Consider the following 21,256-nt stretch of genomic DNA (forward strand, 5'->3'; position numbering starts at 1 on the left):
CCTGCTCTGCGGGAATCTGCTTCTTACTCTCCCTCTGCCCTTCCCCCTGGCTTGTGTTCTTTCTCTCACATAAATAAATATAAAAAAAAACTTAAAAAATAACTAGGAAAAAATTTAAAAATGTACAAGGAAGAAAATAATAAAAACAGGAATTTATGAAGCAGAGGATAGAAAAAGATTTAATTAATAAATCAAAATCATTGGAGATTCCTTTTTGAAAATTATCAAAATAGTTAAATCAGTAACTAAAGAAAAGGAGAAAGTAAAATTGTACAAAACAAGGAAAGATAAGAGGGAAGAAATATAAATAAAATCTGAGATACTACTTTTCATGTCTTTATGTAAAAACATTTAAAAACCTTAATTAAGTGGATGATTTCTTATGAAAATCTAGATTACTGAAAATGAGCTTTTGATTTTTTTTTTATTTAGAAAGCTAAGCTGACCAATTTTCATCAAAGAGATACAGAAAGTTTAAAGGTTTTACTCCCATACCAAAAGAAACACCAGACTCCGATGATTTTACAGGGGAATTATATCAAATCTTCAATTACCAGTTTGTCCTAATGTGCTGTAAATTCTTCCTGTGCATTGAAAAGAAAGGAAAACTTTTTAACTCCTTTCAGGAAGCAAGTATAACATGGGTAACTCAATGAAATGAAGGCAATATTAAGAAACAAAACTAGAGAACAGCATCACCCATAAATATCAATGCAAAAATACTAGATAAAATATTAGCAAACAGAATCCAATACCATATTATGAAAATAATACACCACGACCACATGAGATTTATTCCAGGCATGTAAGGTTGGTTTAATAATAGGATGTTCATTAATACAGTGTATTAATAGACCTAAGGAAACAAATCATGTAATTATCTCCATAGATGTTGAAAAACCTTTTGACAAAATTTATTATCCATTCATAAATAAAACATTGATGAAAAGAATAGTTTAATATGTGACAAAAGTGTTATCTCTAATCACTGGGGTCAAGATAGTATAAAGATGGATTTTTCATAAGAATTTCCGGGAAAACTGGGAGGTTATTTGAAAAAAAAATGTCCTTTTTTGTTCACATAAAAGACATAAACAGACTCCAAATGGATTGGGATCCAGATGTCAAAAATGAAACCATACAAGTACTGGAAGACTGGTGGGCAAATTCCTCTTAACTTTGATATAAGGGATGCCTTCCTAATTATAGCTCAAAGTCCAGAGCCAATAAAAGAAAAAAAATCAATGAATTTGACTATGTACAATTAAAAAATACATGGCAAAGAACTATAAACAAAGTCAAAGATAACTGACAAAATGGGAGACAAATATTTGTGACATACACCACAGACAAGAAGGCTTATACCCTTCCTCTATAAAGAATTCTTAAGGGATCCCTGGGTGGCGCAGCGGTTTGGCGCCTGCCTTTGGCCCAGGGCGCGATCCTGGAGACCTGGGATGGAGTCCCACGTTGGGCTCCTGGTGCATGGAGCCTGCTTCTCCCTCTGCCTGTGTCTCTGCCTCTCTCTCTCTGTGTGTGTGACTATCATAAAAAAAAAAGAAGAATTCTTAAAAACTTAGGGACAAACAACCAAGAACCCAATATAATAAATGGGTAAAAGACACGAACAGACAATTCGCACACATGAACACATAGACACAGACTCACACACGTACACACACATGCACACACACGCATACACTTTCCAGATCTGTCTGCTGAGAGATGTAGGAGCAATGATCCCCTATTAGCAATGAATACACCCAGTGCCCAGATCTTGGTTTCTAAATCCCTTGCTCCCATAAAAGCAATCAGAGACCCTTGAGGAAGTAGTTGATTCCAGAGCCGAAGCAAAGAAAATGCAAGATGAATGTGGAACATGTTGTGGTAACTAAAAATAAAAAATTGCTCAAAACAGTGGGTGCATGTCAATAGGAAAACAGATTTCAAACTAAATGAGCTTCCAATGGCCAAATATGGTACAGTCTGTGAAGGAAACAAAATAATGATAGTATTCGATTATAACTTATAAAAGATAATAAGTGTACATGAGTCCATGGTGATATAAATAATTCAATAAATGGGGGCAGCTCTTCCTTAGAGAATGATGCCAATTGATAAATGAAGAAGGAAAGAGGAAAATAGAAAAATCACCATTAAAACTTCACAATAATTGTTGCAGCACCATCCATTGATGGATATTAAAAATGATGGGCAAAAATTTGTGGAGAAAGATTATTTCCACAGTCTCAAAGTGTCTTCCCCAAGGTCTTTATTAATTATGATGGGCAAAGTCATTACTTTATAGTGGAGAAACCCAGCAGACACTTTAACTGGGTGATCAAGGTTAACATCACCAGAGATAACACGTTAGCACCATGAACCCCATGATATAATACACTGAGGAGGGTGCAGTATTACATCTTTGATATTTTTACCAGAATTGCATGACCTCAATCTAATCATGAGAAAACAGCAGACAAACTCAAATTGAAGGACATTCTCAAAATAACAAGCCTGTGCTCATCAAAAGGATCAAGGTCATTAACATCAAGGAAAGACTGAGAAATCATCACAGATTGGAGGAGACTAAAGTGACAGGGCATCTAAATGCAACATGGGATTCCAGATTGGATTCTTGAACAGGAAAAAAAAAATGAGATTGGGTGGAAAGGGGTGACATTTGAATGATTTCTGTAGTTTAGTTACTAGTATTGTACCAATTTTCCTTTCCTGGTTTTGATCATTTTAGTAGGCCTCTGTAAGTTGTTAACATTAGGGGGAGCTGGGTGAGGAGTATATGGCAACTCTTTGTACTACTTTTGTAACTGTTCTGTATGTCTAAAATCATTTGTAAGTAAAAAGTAAAAAACAAAAAGACAGACAGATACACCTCCCCTTCTGAAGCTGTTGTTCTGATGGGGAGAACAGAAAATAAAGCATAGACATAACAATAAACTTTAAAAAATGGAACCTTCCCCGCCCCTCCGGAAGTACCACAACGACCTGGAGCAACACCCAATTTTAAGGTGTCACAGGGATAAAGGGGCTTAAAATCCTGCACTTGAATAGTTTCTGTTTGCTGCCTTGAGCTGCCATCGTGGTTCTTTGAGGAATCCTTGCTGAATTCCTTTTTGGATGTTAGTATAAATACATGGAGCCTGAAACAGTTTGAATCGGCCATGACAAGGACTTGGCTGTTGTCTTCCCTCACTCCATTCAATTTCCTTTGATGGAATCCTCTCGAAATCAATTGTCCTTTTCACCCCTTCTGAGGAATATATCTCACTGAGGAGATCACTACCGATGTACATCTCTTACAGAAACAAAGGCAGGGGCTTGGTCCCCAGGGGAGATTGGCCCTGGGGCTTCTGCAGAGACCCTAGTCCAATCTGTGCACAAACTTTTTGATATGAAAGTTTAATTTTTACAATTAAAAGGTAATACAGGGGCATTACAAAAATTTCTGGAAAGCACAGAAAAGTGAAGGAAAAAAAAATCACCCAAATCTCACTCCCTCATCTTCCCCCAGAGACTACTATATACTTTTTGATGCATTTGCTTCCAGTCTGCTTCCAATGCACCTGTTTTGTGTTTCTCAGGGCCACACTGTTTATATAATTGTGTGACATAACTTTTACATTCTGAACACAACCTTTTTTTATTTTTATTTTTTGGAATATTACAAGCCTTTTGTAAACATAACTGGAGTGCCTCTATACCTCCTCGAGTTTGGGCTATTTCATTGGGAGAACTGACTTGTTGCTCTTTCTAAATGATGCCAACTATTGGCAAGTTTTGCAGAGAACCATGTGATGGAGAGGAACAGGCACTGAGCTTGATGCGGGAGACATGGGTTAGAAGCTTGACTCTGTTCCTTATAAAACTTTCAAACTGTGTTCTGCTCATTTTCCCTCCCTGGTCTTTTTCATTAGCCGCAAAATGCCATAACCGATCCACCATCCCCCAGGGTTCTTCAAGCTCTAACATTCTATGAGAAGAATATTTTATTTTTTTAAAGGATTTTATTTATTTATTCATGAGAGACACAGAGAGAGAGAGAGAGAGAGGCAGAGACACAGGCAGAGGGAGAAGCAGTCTCCATGCAGGGAGCCCGATGTGGGACTCGATCCCAGGTCTTCAGGATCACACCCTGGGCTGAAGGCGGCGCTAAACCACTGAGCCACTGGGACTGCCCCAAGAAGAATATTTTCATTAAAAATTTTTATGAGGCTTTTTAGCAATTTTCAAAAATTCTGTATGTCTATGTATCAACATTGACATTGAGATTTACATGTTGATACCTCAAAGGTTATATAGGACATATTTATATGGTTCAGAATGTCATGTAATGGCACCCGCATAGTTTTGTTTTGCTGGGAGGCACACTGTTTGGCACCTGGGAACTCTAAAAAAACTTTTAAAAGTTTTATAAATTATCCCCTGCTTTGTATAGAATGCCCCTGTTTATATATTATAATAGTTTGCATAGTGTTAGCCACATTCTCAGAGGTCCTTGATTAATGGACTCACCATGAGATGTTTGTTCCTTATTTTGTGATTATCTTCAGGTCTTATTGAGATTGGGGACTTGTCCCTATAAACTGTCCTAATGCCTCTTCAGCCTTAGAAAATGTTAACTATAACCAGAATTCTTGCAGAAAGTTTTTATTGTTATGCTATCAGGAAACTTAAAGGAACTACACTTTGATGAGTGCTATGCATAGGTTCTAACTGGCTACATGGAAGCCTATTAATACAGGCTAATGGCTCTGAAAAAAACAAAAACCTCACTCATTAAAAATGTGCTTTAGGTCAAAGGCAGATACTCTAGCCAAAACAGTGGTACATGAAAATGGAAGGAAAATACCAGGTAGCATGTAGGTCCTATATTGGCGGGATTTCCATAACCCACATATACTAGGAAAGGATACCACATTGGAGAAAACACACATTACTAATAAGATTAATGGGAAATGAAAGTATAGTCAGCGCATTTCCCTTTCCAGAGCCCGTGGCTTTGTTTTTGGTTTTATTCTTTAATTGAGAACTATTTTGGTACCTTATAGTCCAGAGTCAGTATAATTCTTTCCAGGAAGGCCTGCTTTAAATAAGGTAAATTGCATGTGTTTTCTAAGAAGAGCTGTGTTTTCTCTCTTCAAGCAGTGCTATGGGGCAAAGTGTCTACCTAACTTGGGATCTTTGGGAACTTAATGAACACTTGTTGACAGTTATTGACTAGAGACCACCAATCCTCAAAACAACCAACCACCTTGAAGATTCTATTACAGACTATTGGATGGAAATTTGCAATTTTTCTCCAAAGGAAAAGACTTTGCTTAATAGGTCAAAGAACAAGTGTTTTATGATGTCATTACAAATGGTGCAAGATGCAACAGCTTGAGATTTCAGGACTGCAGGATTTAGGCATTCTGCAGAGGCTTAGGACACATGGTTATGGTTCTGACTCTGATAGAACTAGCTTTGTGATCTTGGTGAGCAACCCGGGCCCCTGTTGGGCTAGATATAATCAATAAGACTCCCAGTGGTGCTGATGTCCTATGATTCTTTTTTTTAAAGATTTTATTTATTTGAGAGCCCGATGTGGGACTTAATCCCAGGACTTTGGGATTGCACCTAGAGCCAAAGGCAGACACTTAACTGCTGAGCCACCCAGGCATCTCTGATATTCTATGATTCTATGATCTATAAAACTAAGTGCTGACAGGAAAGAAAAAGGCAATCTTGGGGGCATTATCCTGCTGATAAATTCAAATTTAAGTACAAAAACAAAACAAAACAAAACAAAAAAACCCCTCATCATGGCCTAATAAGTAAGGTCACAAGATCTGGGGAGGTGACATAAGGAAAGGCTACTGAGGCTCCAGGATGACACCCTGAAGTGCTGGGGAAGGGATGTGGCCCTCTTCCTGGCTGTAGTCTCTCAGAAGAAGGAGCTTTGGACTGGAAGACACCTTTTAATTGGATCCCTTTTAGCAGAGCAAAGTAGAGCACTGGGTAGAGACGGGCAGGGCCATCTCCCATTATCGTTGGCAGTAGATCCAGAGGGGTCTGACTCATTGAGGTGGTTGTAGGTTTAGGAAAGGAAAGCCTAAGTCAGGCTGTTGGGAGAGTGGTAGAAAGTCTTCTCAGCCACGCATCTGCTCCAGTCCAGCTGACTGTGGCCCATCATCCCTATCTGGCCCAAGTGCTGTGAAAAAGAGCAAGGGACAGGTGCCTCCCTCCCCCCATAGAACAAATGCACTAATTGTACCTCTGATGCTCATTCTGGACTTTCAGTTAAAGGATGAATGAGTTCTGGGATCTAATGTTTGGCTGATATATAGGGATCTAGCATACAGAACTAATGGTACTGATACCATTAATGATACTGAACTGTATACTTGAAATTTGCTAAGAGAATAGATCTTAAGTGTTCTCAACACACACACACACACACACACACACACACACACACACACACGGTTACTATATGAGGTGACCTGTGTGTTAATTAGCTTGATTGGGATAATCATGTTACGATATACATGAATATCAAACCATCCTTTTGTATATCTTAAATATATACATTTTAATTTCTCAGTTATACCTCAATAAAGCTGAAAGAAAGGAGAGAGTACTTCAAAGGAGGAGGGACTTATCAGTGCATTTTACTTCCTGAAAATAGAAAGGCAGAGCAGCTTAAATTTACTGTAGGCAGTCATTTCATGTCTTCTAATGCCACTGCTAAGGATTTGATTGTTAGCAACTTAATAGAAAAATAAAAATAGAAATAGAAAAATAAAGGTTTCACATGATGCTAAGAACCAGGAAACCTTAAACAAACTCACTGATTTAAAACTCTTAAATGTTTGATTATGAAAATCAATAAGCTGAACCCTTTCCAAAAAACGGTTACCAAGTAAAAAGAAATTTCTATTTCTTAATATTATTTTGACTTACAGCTTATTAGCCGGACTCAGGCACCCACGGCATGTGTGTCCCTTTGCCAAATAGAAACAAATACAAAACAAAACAAAAATACAAAGGCAATCCCTACAAACACAACCAGTGTAGTCAGCACCGCTGATCTCGCCTGATGGAGAAGCCTCTGAGACAGCAACCCTAGGGATGAAGAGAGCACGTATCTATATGCGGCTTTTTACCATTTACAAAACAGTTTCAGAGACATTAGGTTCCCTCTCTCTGACCACCGGGAAAATGCTTACCTTCCCTCTGGAATTCAGCCCTTCAGCCTTGCAGAGTGGGCTCTGGGAAAAGACTCTTGGCAATGCTATGAGAGCAGCCCAGGGACAGGGCTCTGAGCTCCAGGAAGCAGATTTTTCAACCACCGGACCAGGAACGGAGATGATGGATCTGGGTAATCAAGGTGACTCTTCACTTTACCTCTCTCATCATTACAAATTACCAATCTGCAGTTGGCCATGGATGGAGGGTGGGCGGAGGGTGTTGTATAAAGGGACTTCAAATCAAGGAGCCCTAGAATGTCAGGGCTGGAGTGTTTCCAACCCCCTTAATTTATAGACAAGACAGTGGAGTCCACAGATGCAGGAGAGGATTCCCCAGTGACATCTCAGAGCCAGCCACCAGGCACTCCCCCACAGTCAGCCTAAACACTATCTTCAACCTAGATTTCTAATCTCCAGGAAAAAGACCCATCTGAGTCTCCTTAAGTGATGAAGCAAGAATTACTCCACCATCTTCTTGCTTCCTGTTGCCTGACTGACTTTCTTTAATATGAGGGCATGGCTCAGCCAACTGCCTTCCCCCACTTCAGCCACAGTTGAGATGGGGGAAATTGCACCATGAGAATTTTTTTTTTAATCCAACAGTTAACTGATGCCACTGCAGTCCCAAAGTCCCAGAATCTTAGAGTTCCTGGGAGTGGCCCTGGGACTGTAAACAGTAAGGTGGGAAGGAGAGCACATGCTGGATTCACAGCCTAGATGACCTTGTCTTAGCTTTCATCGCTCAGTGGTCCCATTGTATAATCTTGGCAAAGTCATTTAACGTGTTCCCTCAACTGTCAAACCGAGATAATGGTCCCTTCCTTGTCGCCTTCCCCACAGCCACAGTGAGAGGAAACCCTTTGTGGGTGCAGAATGGAGGGTGCCAGGCAGCAAGGATGAGTCCCTGAGCTTTGGCAGCAAACAAACTAAATGCTCTGTGACTCTGGGCAAGTCCTCGGCCTCTGAGAGCCTCGGTTTCCTCTTGCAAGATAACATATGATAGTAGCGCCTACCTCAGAGAATCATGGTGAGGAGTAAATGAAATAATGTACATAAAATGCTTGGCGCAGGTGACCTGGGCGGCTCAGTCGGTTCAGCGTCTGCCTTCAGCTCAGGTCATGATCTCAAGGTCCTGGGATCAAGTCCCACATGGGGCTTCTTGTTCAGCCCTGCTTGTGCACACTCACTCTGTCAAATAAATCGATAAAATATTTTTAAAAAAATGCTTAGCAGAGCTCCTGGTACATAATAAAGGCTCAGTTGACATAATCTCTTTTTTCTTATGCTAAATATGTCCAAGAAGTCATAGGAATGTGCCATATAAAATCATAAAACACCATCATCAATACTGTACATCTAAACAGGCAGTGACTGATATGAAGTTTGGTGGTAGGTGATATTTAGGACTCAACGGAAGCCCGGAGCCGGGGACTTTGGAAGATCTCTGAAATGGGGTCTTTGTCTACAATAGTCAGAAAGCCCAAGAGAAGAGACTTTCCACTGTGATATATGATTGAGACCCAAAGTACAAAGTGGTAGAACGAGAGGTTCAGAGAATTGCCTTGATGTAATTTCAGTTCATCTCCTGGGATTGCCACCTTCATGGAGACTGGTCCGGCAGGCCCTGGAAGACTTGGTACACAGCAGATCCTGTGCTAGGCTTTGATGACACAGACCTAGGCCCTTCCCTCAAGAGGCTTACAGTTTCTGGGGGCACTGACACAGAACAAGGATGGATATTCTGGATTCTTTTCTCTTTCTTTTCTTTCTTTCTTTCTTTCTTTCTTTCTTTCTTTCTTTCTTTCTTTCTTTCTTTCTTTCTTTCTTTCTTTCTTTCTTTCTTTCTTTCTTTCTTTCTTTCTTTCTTTCTTTCAAGATTTCATTTATTTATTCATGAGAGACACAGAGAGGGAGGCAGAAACACAGGCAGAGGGATAAGCAGGCTCCTGCGGGGAGCCCGATACAGGACTTGATCCCAGGACCGCAAGATCATGACCTGAACCAAAGGCAGATGCTCAACCACTGAGCCACCCAGGGGCCCCTGGTTCTTTCACCTGTGTGTGAGAACTGCCTTGAATTCAGAGTCACACGGGTCAATTCATTCCAAACTCATGACAGCACCAGGCTGCTCTGCCAGAGGAAGAGCCACAGTAGTAGAAGTTGGTGCGTCCCAAAATGGAGCCCATGGAACCCTTCCAAGCATGCTTGTTTCCGCAGGTGAGCTGTTACCTTGACCAGAATTTCTTCCTAGAGAGTAACGCAGCCTGACTGCACAGTGGGTCAGAGAGAAATGCTTCATATTTTAAGCAGAAATCTGAGGTGTGACAGGATGACACATGTATCACACGCTGTCGATTTGTTCATTTCTTGGAACTGACATTCACAGTGAAACTTTCCTAAATTAATCTTAATTTTAGACACTATCTACCAGAACCTGTGTGATAGTGCCTTTACTACAACTGCAAGAATGGAAGATTTCAAGTTCTTTGAAATGAAGATTAGTACCTGGAGACTCCAAATTAAACTCCTTTAGAAGTAATTCAAGTCAAAATCTCACTTTAGAAAGTCTGAGAATCAGCATTTCCATACAATCAAGCCTCTTAGAAAATGATTTCTGGTTTTGCCTCAAGAGATAAAAGACCCATCTAGCCTCTTCTTCGTTGTGATTCTGTTCTCTGGGGCCAGTGGTCCTCCCAGGAGGTTCTTTGGGTCAGGGTTTTTGGATATGGGGGGGATTGGTCAGGTGTGGAGCCCCCCACCCCCTCCCCCGACTGGGTCAGAGAGAATGGGAGAGAGAGAATGGGAGAAGCCAACAGAGCGAGGAAGGCCAAAGGAGAGGGGATTCAGCTTCTGGAAGTTGGGCTGAACTCAGAGCTGTGTGGCCAGACCAGAGAGGGGCTTTTCCAGGCAAAGCCAGAACAGCCTGGCCCAGAGGAATCTTCCACCTTAGCCGAGGTGCCCGAGGAGTGGAACCGGACAGAGGGAAGCAACGTGACCCGAGGGACTGGATGTCTGAGCTGCCAGTAGGACAGCAGCACTTGGCTCTGATCCAAGACAGCCTTATTTCCTTTCTCTTGCTCCTGCCCTCCCTGCAACCCGCTTTCCCTTTTCGGAGCTGCTGCTAAGCGCACTGGAGGAAGCTTGGCTCTGAGGCATATCTGAAGGTCCTCTAAGGGGCTGAGTTCTAAGGCTCTGGGGCCCCATCAGAGCCTGAGCTGGGGTGAGGGGGGAGGAGGAGGAGGAGGAGGAGGAGGAGGAGGAGGAGGAGGAGGAGGAGGAGGAAGGGAGAAGGCAAAGCTGCTACCCTGTGTGGGAGCTGATGCTGACAGTGAGCGAGTGCAGGGCCTGGCAGGCTGGCTGGCCTCAGGGACAGCCTGGCCCCTTTGATGCTGCCTGTCTCAGCGGCCTCCCTGTTCCAGGAGGGTGGCTGGGAGTGCGAGCTCCTTCTGCCCAGCCCAGCCTTCCCTCCTGGTTTTGATCTTGGGAAGAGAAAGCCCCTGCCCCTTTTCGGAAGCAGCAGCAGGCACCACTTGTCTCTTCTCTCCTTCCCGCAGGCACTTCTGTTCCGAGTGCTGCCTCTTGCTGGCTCCTTCTGCTTCTGCTTGGTCTTCCCGCTGATTGGGAAGAAAGTGCACCAGTGGGGTGATGGGGGTCTGGAATTCTTAAAGGAGCAGCTTTATTTCTGTTGGAAATTTATTTACCCAGCACATAATTTTTCTTGTCTTTCCACAATCGATACAATCTGGTGAGAAAAGTGAATACAAAGTGACCATAATCACCACATTTAAATGTTAATTGTGGATGTTCTGGTTTCTCTCTAAGGATTTTCTAGCAGATCAAGCACTAGCCCTGGCAACAATCATTATTAGCAATCAAATCCAATTTGAGAATCGTTTACGGAGGGCACAAAGGTTGGGGGCCACAAATCTGAGCAGGGCAGCCCCTGCCACCTCAAGGGTTCCCAGGCGAGGGCTGGAACTCCCAGGAATAAAGAAGCCACCGAAATCATTTGAAAATCCCCTGCACCAATTTTGCCAATAGCTTTTTTGTGATGGAGGCTTTGAGCAGAGGAGTTTACAAGAAGCCAAACTGGTAAGGCAATCTGAAATGTAGTCTTCCTCTGGTTGCTCCTTGGTCGGTTTGCACTCAGTCAGCCAGTATTTGTGAAGAACTTGTTTTTTTTTATGCAAAATACATAAACATTTGAGCAAAGCCTCACTGGGTGCTAGAGTAGCCATATCTTAGCCCCCTGTTTCTGTATGTCAGTGATGTGGTTTTTTTTTTCTCACACTGAGATTGCACAAGAATTGAAACTCTGGGCCCCTTCAAGCTCAGATTCTGAAGGCAGCCACTTCTTGAAGCTGTGGTACCTTCTACCTACTTGAAGCTGTGGCTTCCCTGATTCGAGGTTCCAGTCCAGTTTCCCCTTTAGGAGAAATGTCGTATCTTGAGCAAAGTACCCAGTCTCAGTGCCTCTGTTTCTTCCGGGGTGGGGGGGCGGAGAGGAGAATAAAGCGAAGCCATTTGGATGATTTGGAGAATATGAGATAGTCTTAGAGAAACATATTCAAACAGAAAGAGAATGGCCAGGATGGCAAGAGCCAGATGGCAGCTGGATCAAGTCTCTATTCTTAGGGATGAAGAAAGTGAGCCCCTGGGAAGAAACTTTGCTGAGAGTCACACAGAGAGTCACTGATAGGATCAGAACTGGCACCCTGCTCTGTCAATTCTCAGTCTACTGCTCTTCCTAGGAGTCCCAGCCTTAGGATTTCAATAAGGCGCCAATACGATTTCCTCTGCAGAGGAACATGAAGAAGGCAAGGGAGATGTCTGGGACTCTAGAGCACGAGCGCAGCTGAAACGCAGAGCCGGGTCCCGCCCCTTCCGACACCCCTACTCCCTTCTCCCACACCCCGACTGCCTTCGAAGGCCAGGAAGCCTTACCCGAGGGCATTGGCTAAAGGGCTGCACTCAGTCCTGGAGCACCACTGGCGGCTGAAGAGAGGGGTGAAGCTGCACGTGGGGACAGATTCTCCGGCCAGGAGTGAGACAGGCAGCCGGCCGGTGGGCTAGTGGGCACACACCCGGTGGCTCTCCGTTTGCGGGAGGAGGAAAGAGCAGAAGTCGTTTGCCCCCCGGGCACGTGGCGGCTGTGCGGGGAAAGGTGATAGCGCAACCGACTTTCCCAGCCTCCTAATCACGTACCCGTGGTTCTCACAGGGGCAGTGGCTGCCGCCTACCCGAGCAGCCCACGGAATCCGGGGCCCCGAGCGCGCGGACCTACTAGGTGCGCGCCGCACCCCGCAGCCCGGCACGACACTGCGGCACGGATGGCCGGCCTGGGTGCGGGCACGCGGCGCCGCGGGGACGGTGAAGGTGACCGCCTTCTCCTTTCCGGCCCCGCGTGCTCTGTGCTGCGGGCCCGAGGGATGCTCGGGCCCGCCAAAGTTTGCTTCGGTGCTCGGGAGCCGGAGGAGAGTCCCCCGGGCAGTGGGGGGTGGGGGCGGGGTCGACCCCGATCCACGCAGCAGTTTGTGTGCCCTTTTCTGGTTCCCACCAGTAACTCGCGTGGTGGGAATGGGCGGGGGTTCAGAGAGGGGGGGTCCCTTTCTCGGGGCCTGTGTCCTGAGTCCCCCGTCCGCATCCCCGCAGCTGCCCCTCGGGCTCGGGCCCGGGTCCCCAGCTCTGCAGCCGCTCTCGGCAGCTGATTTTGACAGAGGGGGGTCCCGGGCCGCGCAGGCGGGAGCGGCGAGCCCCTGCCAGATCCGGGGCCGATAACGTGCCGGCTCCATGTCGCGGCTTCGGGCTGCCCAGGCTCCGCCCCCTGTGAGTGTGTAAGTGTGTGATGCTGCCGCGGCCGCCGCCGCCGCCGCCGCCGCCGCCGCCGCCGCCGCCGCCTGTGCAGCCGCCGCTGCCGCCGCCGCCGCTGCCGCCTCGGCTGCCGCGCCGCGCCGCGCCGCTGCCGCTGCCGCCCCGGCCGCCCCCGCCGCCGCCGCCGCCGCCGCCGGCCCGCAGCCCGCCAGGCGGGCGGCCCCGCCGGCCCGAGCCCCCAGCGCCTGCAGCCGCAGCGTCGGGGCGCTGGGCGCGCGGGCAGCTGCCGAGCGAGCGGACCCGAGCGGGCGGCCGGGCACTTCCTCGCCCCGTGCCGCCGCCGCCGCCGCCGCTCCGGAGCGCAGGACCCGGCACCCCCGGCGCCCGCCGCCGCCGCCGATGCGGCCTGGGCACTTTTAGCCGGGCGGGAGGGCCGGAGAGCCGGGCCGCCGAGAGCAGCGAGCGAGCCGCGCCGAAAGCCGCGCCGACCCGCCGCGAGCAGGGACGGACGCCCGCCTGCCGCCGCCGCCGCCCGGCCGCTATGGATCTATTCGACTTTTTCAGGGACTGGGACTTGGAGCAGCAGTGGTAGGTGTTGAATTTTGCCTTCTCCGTGCTACGCAGGTCCCCCGGCTGGGGCTGGGCTTTTCGCCTTTGTTAAGAGGAGCCCGGGCTGTGGTGGGGGCGCCCCAGACGCCCTCCCACTTGATCTCAGCCACCTCTGGCCCCGCCGCCGCGACTCCTCGGTCGGGTGCCCGGGCGGGGGGGGGGAGGTGCGGGCACAGGGTGGGATGCGGGTCCCCACAGCGTCGCTTGGCACTCCAAGTCCAAAGAGTTGCGTCTGGCCCAAATCGGAACCCGTGCCGCCCGGGGGGTTAGCCGCACGACCTCCGCGGGGATTTTCTCCGCGCACCGCTAGCCCCGGCCGGTCCCCCGGCGCACCGGATCCTGCCCGTCCCCAGTGCCTCAACTTTCCAGGTGTCCAGCCGCGGGGACAGTCGGCGGTAAGGTGCCGCCGGCCTCCCTCCGCTTCCTCTGCGGCCACCTCCCCCGCCGCCGCCACCTCCGTCCCCGCGCCGCGCGCACACCTTCCCTGCCACTCGCTCAGCCCAAGTTCCCCGCTCTCGGGCGCCTAGTGGCTTCGGGGGCCACCAAGCGGGGGTCCCCGGGTCCGGGCCGACTTCGGCGTTGCCTTTCTAGCCTGAGGGGTTTTGAAGTTGGCCCCCCGAAGTCGGCTGCTCGGACGTCTGTGCATATTTGATTGCCGGCTGGACCCCTATCCGCCCCCACTGGGAGGCGGCCGCAGATTTCTGTAATGGGCACCCAGCTCGGATTCCAAGATTTAGTCAGCTTTACCCAAAATACCGTAAACTTGTCTCTGAGAGCGTTTTGAAAGATGGTGCAAAGGTGATTGGGGAGCCGGAAAGTTGTTACTCACTGCATGCTGTGCGCGCGCGTGTGCATAAATAGTGATATACATATCTATTAACTTCTTAAAAAACTCCATCTTCTGCCACATGCGTTATTATTGTTAATCCGTCACAATATTTTAACATATCAATCGCCCCCCCCCCCCACAGCCCGTGGAATGAGACGGGGGTGGGGGGGAGGATGCGGCTGCACCGATTTAGAATTGCATTCTTGGTTATTGCCTTTTTAAATGTAGTTAGGGTAATCCACAATAGCGACCGATTGTGCGAAATCTTCTGCAATGTTAAACTGCTAGCAGCCGTTGGCTATGAATACTGTGTATTTTTACAAGGATTTCCCTTGCTGATGTGATATTTTAGGCAATTTCCTTCTTTAGAAAAGGGTCATACTCTTAGCCAATAGCTTCATTATACCAATCGTGACTCCCTTAGTTGCAAATCCAAGATAATCAGAACTTAAATACATTTTATTTTATAGCAATTCCGGGTAAATCCTTGAAGCCACAAATTACGCTGTATCAGTATTAATCTGTAAGGCATTTTTGATACCATGCAGGGTTTTATCAGCCCTGCAGAAAAACATTATGTTACAATTTTTAATAACCATGCTGTTATTTAAAAGTAAAGATCACAATAAAATTACTCCTCAATTAAATATTATGCTCCTGCACACAGCCTTTACTCTGCTTCACTAATTTATTTTGCAGACAACTGATAACCACAGCATTACTATTTGCATACAATTTGCCTAATATATGGTGTGGGTAACATCATTAATTTAACAGACATTGTTATAATTGATTTCGTGGGTGTAGTTCAAATGTCAAACATATCCAAGGTATTAGGTTTTTAAAAATGTGTTTCTTATATGGTTTTAATTTCAATTGAATCTTAGACACATGCAGTTGCATATTTAATGTAGATGGGCTCTTTTGATTTCTTTTTTCAGAAAGACAGGTTCCCCCCCCCCCCCTTGGAGGGCTATTTTTTCCCTTACAAAGGAAAATTCAAAACCTTTTCTCCTCCAGTTCTGTAACTATGCCCCATCAGTTAAGAAACGTGCAGACTTGGACACTCTGTAGATATTATGTGAAATACGGATGAATTAATGTAACACATCTGCATAAATAAGCTGGCCTTTTCCCCCTGTGCACAGGTTCCAGGGAAAATTCTCCTTCTTACTGTTTGATTGTGAGGGGCAAACTTCCTTATGAATCTCTAAACATTTGTAATGAAGTTTGTGCATCAGTTTTGACCCCCCCCCGGAAAAAAAGGGGAACATAAATGTGACAATAGTGGATGAGCTCAAAAGCTTGATAGTGCCTTGAATGGAAATCTGTCCCTTTCCAAACTCTGTGGACATCTAGAGCATGCCAATTACATGTTCATTACATGTTCACTTCCCCTCCTGGGGAGTAAGTAGCTGCTTAGAGTGCTGGCATCCATTCCCCCCCCCCCAGGAGGTCCAAGGAGGAAAAAGGCGCCAGCCAAGTGAAGGGTCTCATTTACATTGGATCTTTTCTCAACATTCACTTGTGGAACAGAAAACTCTGAGCTGTCTCTCCCGCAACCCTAGACGTCTGACAACAAATGCATCAGGCCAGCGCAAAAACAAACTCATTTACCTAGACTTAATGAAGGAAGACTTTACATACACAGGCATATGTGTTATTTGCAAACACTTGACTACAGTAAACAAAAAGTACATGCCCATTTATAAACACACATTTGTCAGGATGAATGCAAATGGGAAGGATGGGGCATGAATGACGCTGCAGTGTGCTTCTGTGCTGGGTCTGGGCACGCTCAGTGCCTAAAGGAACAGACCCCTGCACAAACTGCACAAGTATCTTAATGGGTCATGCTCTGGACTCGACGAAAGGGCCAAAGCACAAGTTCTTTAAGATTCATGGATGAATGAGCAATGTTCACCTGAGTATGAATTTAATATGAACCATTCTGTGAAAGAGGAGGAAGGTGCAGAAATCTTGTCTGTGTGCACCAAAGACACCATTGCTGTCACAAAAAAATGAAAAAAAGGTAAAGAAAAAAATGAAATGGAGCTGTTTTAATCATTGCATAGATTTGCCTCTAGTAACTCGGTAAATGAATTCTTGAGGTGTCTGGAGATCTTGTGGCTAGATTTAGGCTTGTTTACCAGCAGTGGGGATGTCATTAATTCCTATTTAAGAGGGTATAAAAAGCAAAAGCAGAGAGCCTACAAAGCGTACAGCCTGTCAGTCCGGTGAGCACCACCTCCCCCCCCCCCATATTGATCGGCTATTGCTTTGTGACAGGCCAAGGTCCTTTGTGGGGATGCTTCTCTTCTTTTCATTAATTAAAAAGAAAGAAAGAAAGAAGGACAGACAGATACAGAAAGGGACACATTCTTAAACATCAGAAATGAAAAGAAAACCACCATGGCAGCAAACTCAAACTGTGAAAAAGTCTAGTGAAAATTGTGGTGAGGCAGTTGTGACGGTGGCTGACTTCTCGCGGCGAAGGCCGGCAGCAATTGCTTGTAGTTTTCAGTGATGTCTCACAAGTAGCCTAATTAGAGGCGAGCTTGCACACGGGCAGTTATACAGGAAGAAACTTAAACTCACTAAACTGTTATATAAATAGAAAGTTCAAAGGTCTGCAAGGGGCTGTCAAGGCTGGGAAGGGGCCATGTGCACACCAGGCTTCTTCTCCTGGGGGTGGGGGGAGGCAGGCCCCCCCGGGGGGGCCTGCCCCAGCAGCCCCTGCTTCCCCCAGTTTTCCTCAACCTCACGGGGGAGGGGGAGACCCTGCCTTTCCAGACAAAAGTGAACTGTTTCAGATGCAGCCGGGCATGGCCCGTGCACTGCAGCAGCCTGGCCGCCACCGCCAGCTCCGGGTGCACAGGTCCTGCGAGGCCTCTGTGGCTGGCATCCTGCGCAAGAGGGGAACAGACCTGTTTATAGATGGGAAGGTGGGAAGGGGGTGGGGGGAGAACCCATCCTGTCCTTGCCTTGGGGTGGTAGGAATGTGCAGGCGGCAGGGCAGGTCCGTGTTTTGATTAAGGCCCACAGGTTGCCAGGATTTCTCATTCTCTACCTGCAGCCATTTATCTTTCCCCCTTCCCCTCTGTTTGTCTTCCATTAAAAGGGAGGCAGTCTGTGGTCTGTTTTCTTTGCTAGTACAATCTGCATTCTCCAGTGTGCTGGAGCATTCATTCAGCCACCCATTGGGGGTTGGGTATGGGGAGGCTAGACTTGAGGCCGTGAAATTAGCTGATGTGATAAGGTCTCCCCCCCAACACCCCCCCAACCCCCCACCCCAAGAATAAAAGCTATTTCTGTAAATCTTAAAAAGGCCCATCTATTGGGCAAGAAAGAAAATTATCTCATGTTAGAAATCAGTTTAATGATACATGAATTGTTTTGCTAATGATTCAGTCAAGCATTTAACAACTTTAAAATATACAAATCAAGATTGAAAATGACTGCCTCAAAAATGAATCTGTCATTATAGACATAAACGAGATTCCAAACATTTAAGCATTTTGTAGATGGATAAAAATTATATTGTATTTAAACATGCTAATTATTGTTGAATAGAAATGACTTTAATGTGCCGAACCTTTATTTCATGCCCATTATTCTTAGCTAAGACTATTTCTTGCGTGCAAAATTTGTACGCATTTTACGTAATTTCAGAATCATAAAGGTCCAATAAAATGGCCATCTCTGGAACCGTCTAGAAGCTGTAGCCCTGTGAGCTTGTAGTTCCTACCTCAGAAAGCAAAACTGCCGGATACTTGATTAGCCTGTCATGTAGACAAAACAACTGGTACAGTGATAACATTTTTCACTTTTAATTTTGTCTTTCTTTTTCTGATTGTTGTGGGATAAAGAAAAATGAAAAAAAACTTGTTTACTGTTAATGGAAAGAAATGTGTTGCTGGTTAAAGAACTTGAAACCACAACTCAAGGAAACCTTTTGAAGTGTGTGTGTGTGTGTGTGTGTGTGTGTGTGTATGAATCTGTGTGTGTTTCACCTGTGCATATTAGAATGCATCGTCATTGTTGCTACTATTATTTGAGTATTTACTCTGTGCCCCAGGCATCACCGAGTGCTTTAAATAGTCAATCTCACTTTATCCTTCACACATCTTTATGCGATAGGACCTGTTATGATCTCTATTTTACAGATGAAGTGATGGAATCACCAGCTACTTGGTGATGCAGTCCAGGTTCTACCTTAGATGGAGTTGACCCCCAGAGCCTGCACCACGGACAACTGACGTTTTGTGTGAGCCTTTTCGACATGTGGAATCCTTTCCCGTGTGTCACCTCATTTGGTCCTTGTAAAATAGGATATGCAGGTGGTATTCCCATTTTACAGATGAGCAAACAGCCCTAGAGAGGTTGTTTGATTCACTTAAGTTCACGCAACCTGGTTAGTGGTAGAACTAGGTCAGAAATCTACATCTCCTAATTTCCAGGTCAGGTACCTCTCCCTGAAACCTCATTGCCTGTTATTTATTGTTATTGCAGGATTCTGAGCATTTAGCTGTCACTGAAACCAATGGATTGGATTGTGTATATCATACTTGTGTTAAAAAAAAATCTGTGGAATTAGCATGTAATTGACTAGCCATGAAAGTCTACTTTTTTCTTTTAAATACAAAAAAGAACAGTTCATGTACTGATATAATCTCTTAGCACTTCTTTGGTGGATGCCCCTTTAATGAAAACATGTGAAAGGCAGATTTTATATATATATAAAGAGGCAGAACTCAAGTCCTTGGGAACTGTCCATTTACATTTGAATGCCTTCAGTTTGAAGATTTGACACTTGCACGTAAAGAAGACCATGGTATATTTGGTTGTTTTGGAGCCCCAAAACTGGGAATCGGAGATTGGATGACATTTCTTTCCAAAGCTTAGTCACCTAAGTCCTTTGATTTGATCCTCACGATAACCTTTTGGGTTTGTCAAGACCAATATTGTTAGCTGCATTTTATAGATGAGAAAACTGAAGTTCAGAGAGGTTAAATGCCTTGCCTAAGTTTACACAGTAAGTGGATGGTCTTAGGATTTGTGTTCATTGCTCTTTCACTGCGTTACTGCTATTGCATTAAGTCGTTTATGTTTAAATATCCACACTGCTTCCTAGGGAATGGTGTATCACCCTCTTGCATCATCTAGCACAGTGCCTTTCCCATTACAGGTGCTCAATAAACATCTGTTGATTGATGTTGGAGCCCGTCAGCTCGGAGGGTCCTATGCAAATGCTTGTATCTTTCAAAGATAGTTGCTCAGTAAATCCTGGTGATAGTACTGGCCCTCTGCCTCTTTGATAGTGTTTTAATTGTCTGTAATGTTTTTGAAGGGCTCCTAGCCAGTCTGGCCTCTCTTGCGAATGTAATGAGAAAGAAAAACGGTTACAAAAAGAAGCTTGAGAGGACGAGGCAAAATCAGAACTCATGTTATTTATTGGTGTGATTTAAAAAAAAATTCCTGTGAATTCCAAGATACCCATAGAACTGAGAAAGCCAACTTTTAAGGCATAGGACACGGGAGCTAACGGACTAGAATTGTGTCTCAATCCGTACGGAGAACGTTAAAGAAGAATGTGTGACAAAAATCTGAAGGAATTGAATGGTGGAGGTTGGGATTCCTCCAGCTTTCCTTGAGTTTCAGCCTTCATGACTTGTATTTCATCACGGGAAGGCTGTTTTTCTACTTAACTGTAGCAGATCCACGCCATAAATTATCATGACTGTTAAACAAAGGTCCAGCACTAGGTTCCTCTAATGTAAAACTTTTATGTTGCACTTTAATGAAATTTTATATGCATGTTCAAAGCAAGGCACACTTTACGCTGCAGAGAGGGCGATGCTCTGAATTGTTGAATTTATTTTAAAGTAAATCTTTTCGATGACCTTAGCTGCTAACATCCACCTACTTACTGAGCTGAGAAAAATTATCTGAGGGCTTAAATAAAATGGCATGATTTAAGCAGGGCTGACAATAGCACTACAGCGAGAATCTGATTTTGATTATGGATTGCTCGGTTTATGGAATGCCATTTTTTTTATATACCTGTGCATTTTGCTTCATTTGAAAAAGAAAATCAGCCAGTGATTTAAAGTAATTTTTGATTTGGTTCTTCAAGAGGCATGTGCTGGTATAGGAAGGTTTAAAAGCCACACATTGGGAAGTAAGCTAAGGAAACAGGTTTGGCTTTCATTACCAACTCAAAATCACTCATCTGTTTATTTTTTCAATGTTCCCTTTGGTAAAAAAAAAAAAAAAGGATAAGAAAAAAACTCATTACCTCTGTCCTATGAAGAATGATTCATTTTGTTGCATTTCCAAATAAGTTTTGTTGCATTTCCAAATAGAGTTCTCTGTATTGTCTATGATCCTCAGTGGAAACCAGATCTCAGTAGCAGATACTGGTTCACTTGGTGGCCTTGATTAAACTATATGCCTGGAGTCCGAATTTTGTGTTCTATAGGCAGCATATCTCCTGGAAATAGCATTGAAATGGTTTCTTTCTTTCTACATTAATAAAAAGTAAAACTCCACTTATCTGGTAGTAATACTGCAATTGCAGTGTCTGCTTTAACAATCATTGGAAGAAGAAGTTTCATAGGAGTCTGATGTCTGCTTGGTCTGGGGGTCTCTAGCATGGTTTGATCAGACCAGCCAGCCAGAAGAAGCATGTTACGAAGTCAGTTTAACCTTCTGACTGTGGCAATATGTACACGAGGACCAAGCTATCTGGTGAACA

At 45.1% G+C, this 21,256-nt stretch overlaps 1 protein-coding gene and 1 long non-coding RNA gene across 2 annotated transcripts in view; one reads left to right on the forward strand and one right to left on the reverse strand.

Moving 5' to 3' along the window:
• Positions 1-791: 791 nt before the first annotated feature.
• LOC119868242 lies at positions 792-7,738 on the reverse strand. The gene is made up of 2 exons (XR_005386028.1): positions 7,230-7,738; positions 792-1,542 (listed from the first exon to the last, which is right to left on the reverse strand). It is a non-coding gene; the product is annotated as an uncharacterized LOC119868242 (long non-coding RNA).
• Positions 7,739-13,545: 5,807 nt separating this feature from the next.
• Positions 13,546-21,256, forward strand: part of AFF2 (AF4/FMR2 family member 2) — a 468,843-nt gene continuing 461,132 nt past the window's right edge. The window contains exon 1 of the mRNA XM_038588490.1: positions 13,546-13,649. Coding sequence (XP_038444418.1) covers positions 13,603-13,649 — 47 coding nt within the window. The 5' untranslated portion in view covers positions 13,546-13,602. The remainder of the gene's footprint in view (positions 13,650-21,256) is intronic.

The sequence above is a fragment of the Canis lupus genome, chromosome X (genome assembly GCF_011100685.1).
Source record: "Canis lupus familiaris isolate Mischka breed German Shepherd chromosome X, alternate assembly UU_Cfam_GSD_1.0, whole genome shotgun sequence".
Taxonomy (NCBI): Eukaryota; Metazoa; Chordata; class Mammalia; order Carnivora; family Canidae; genus Canis; species Canis lupus.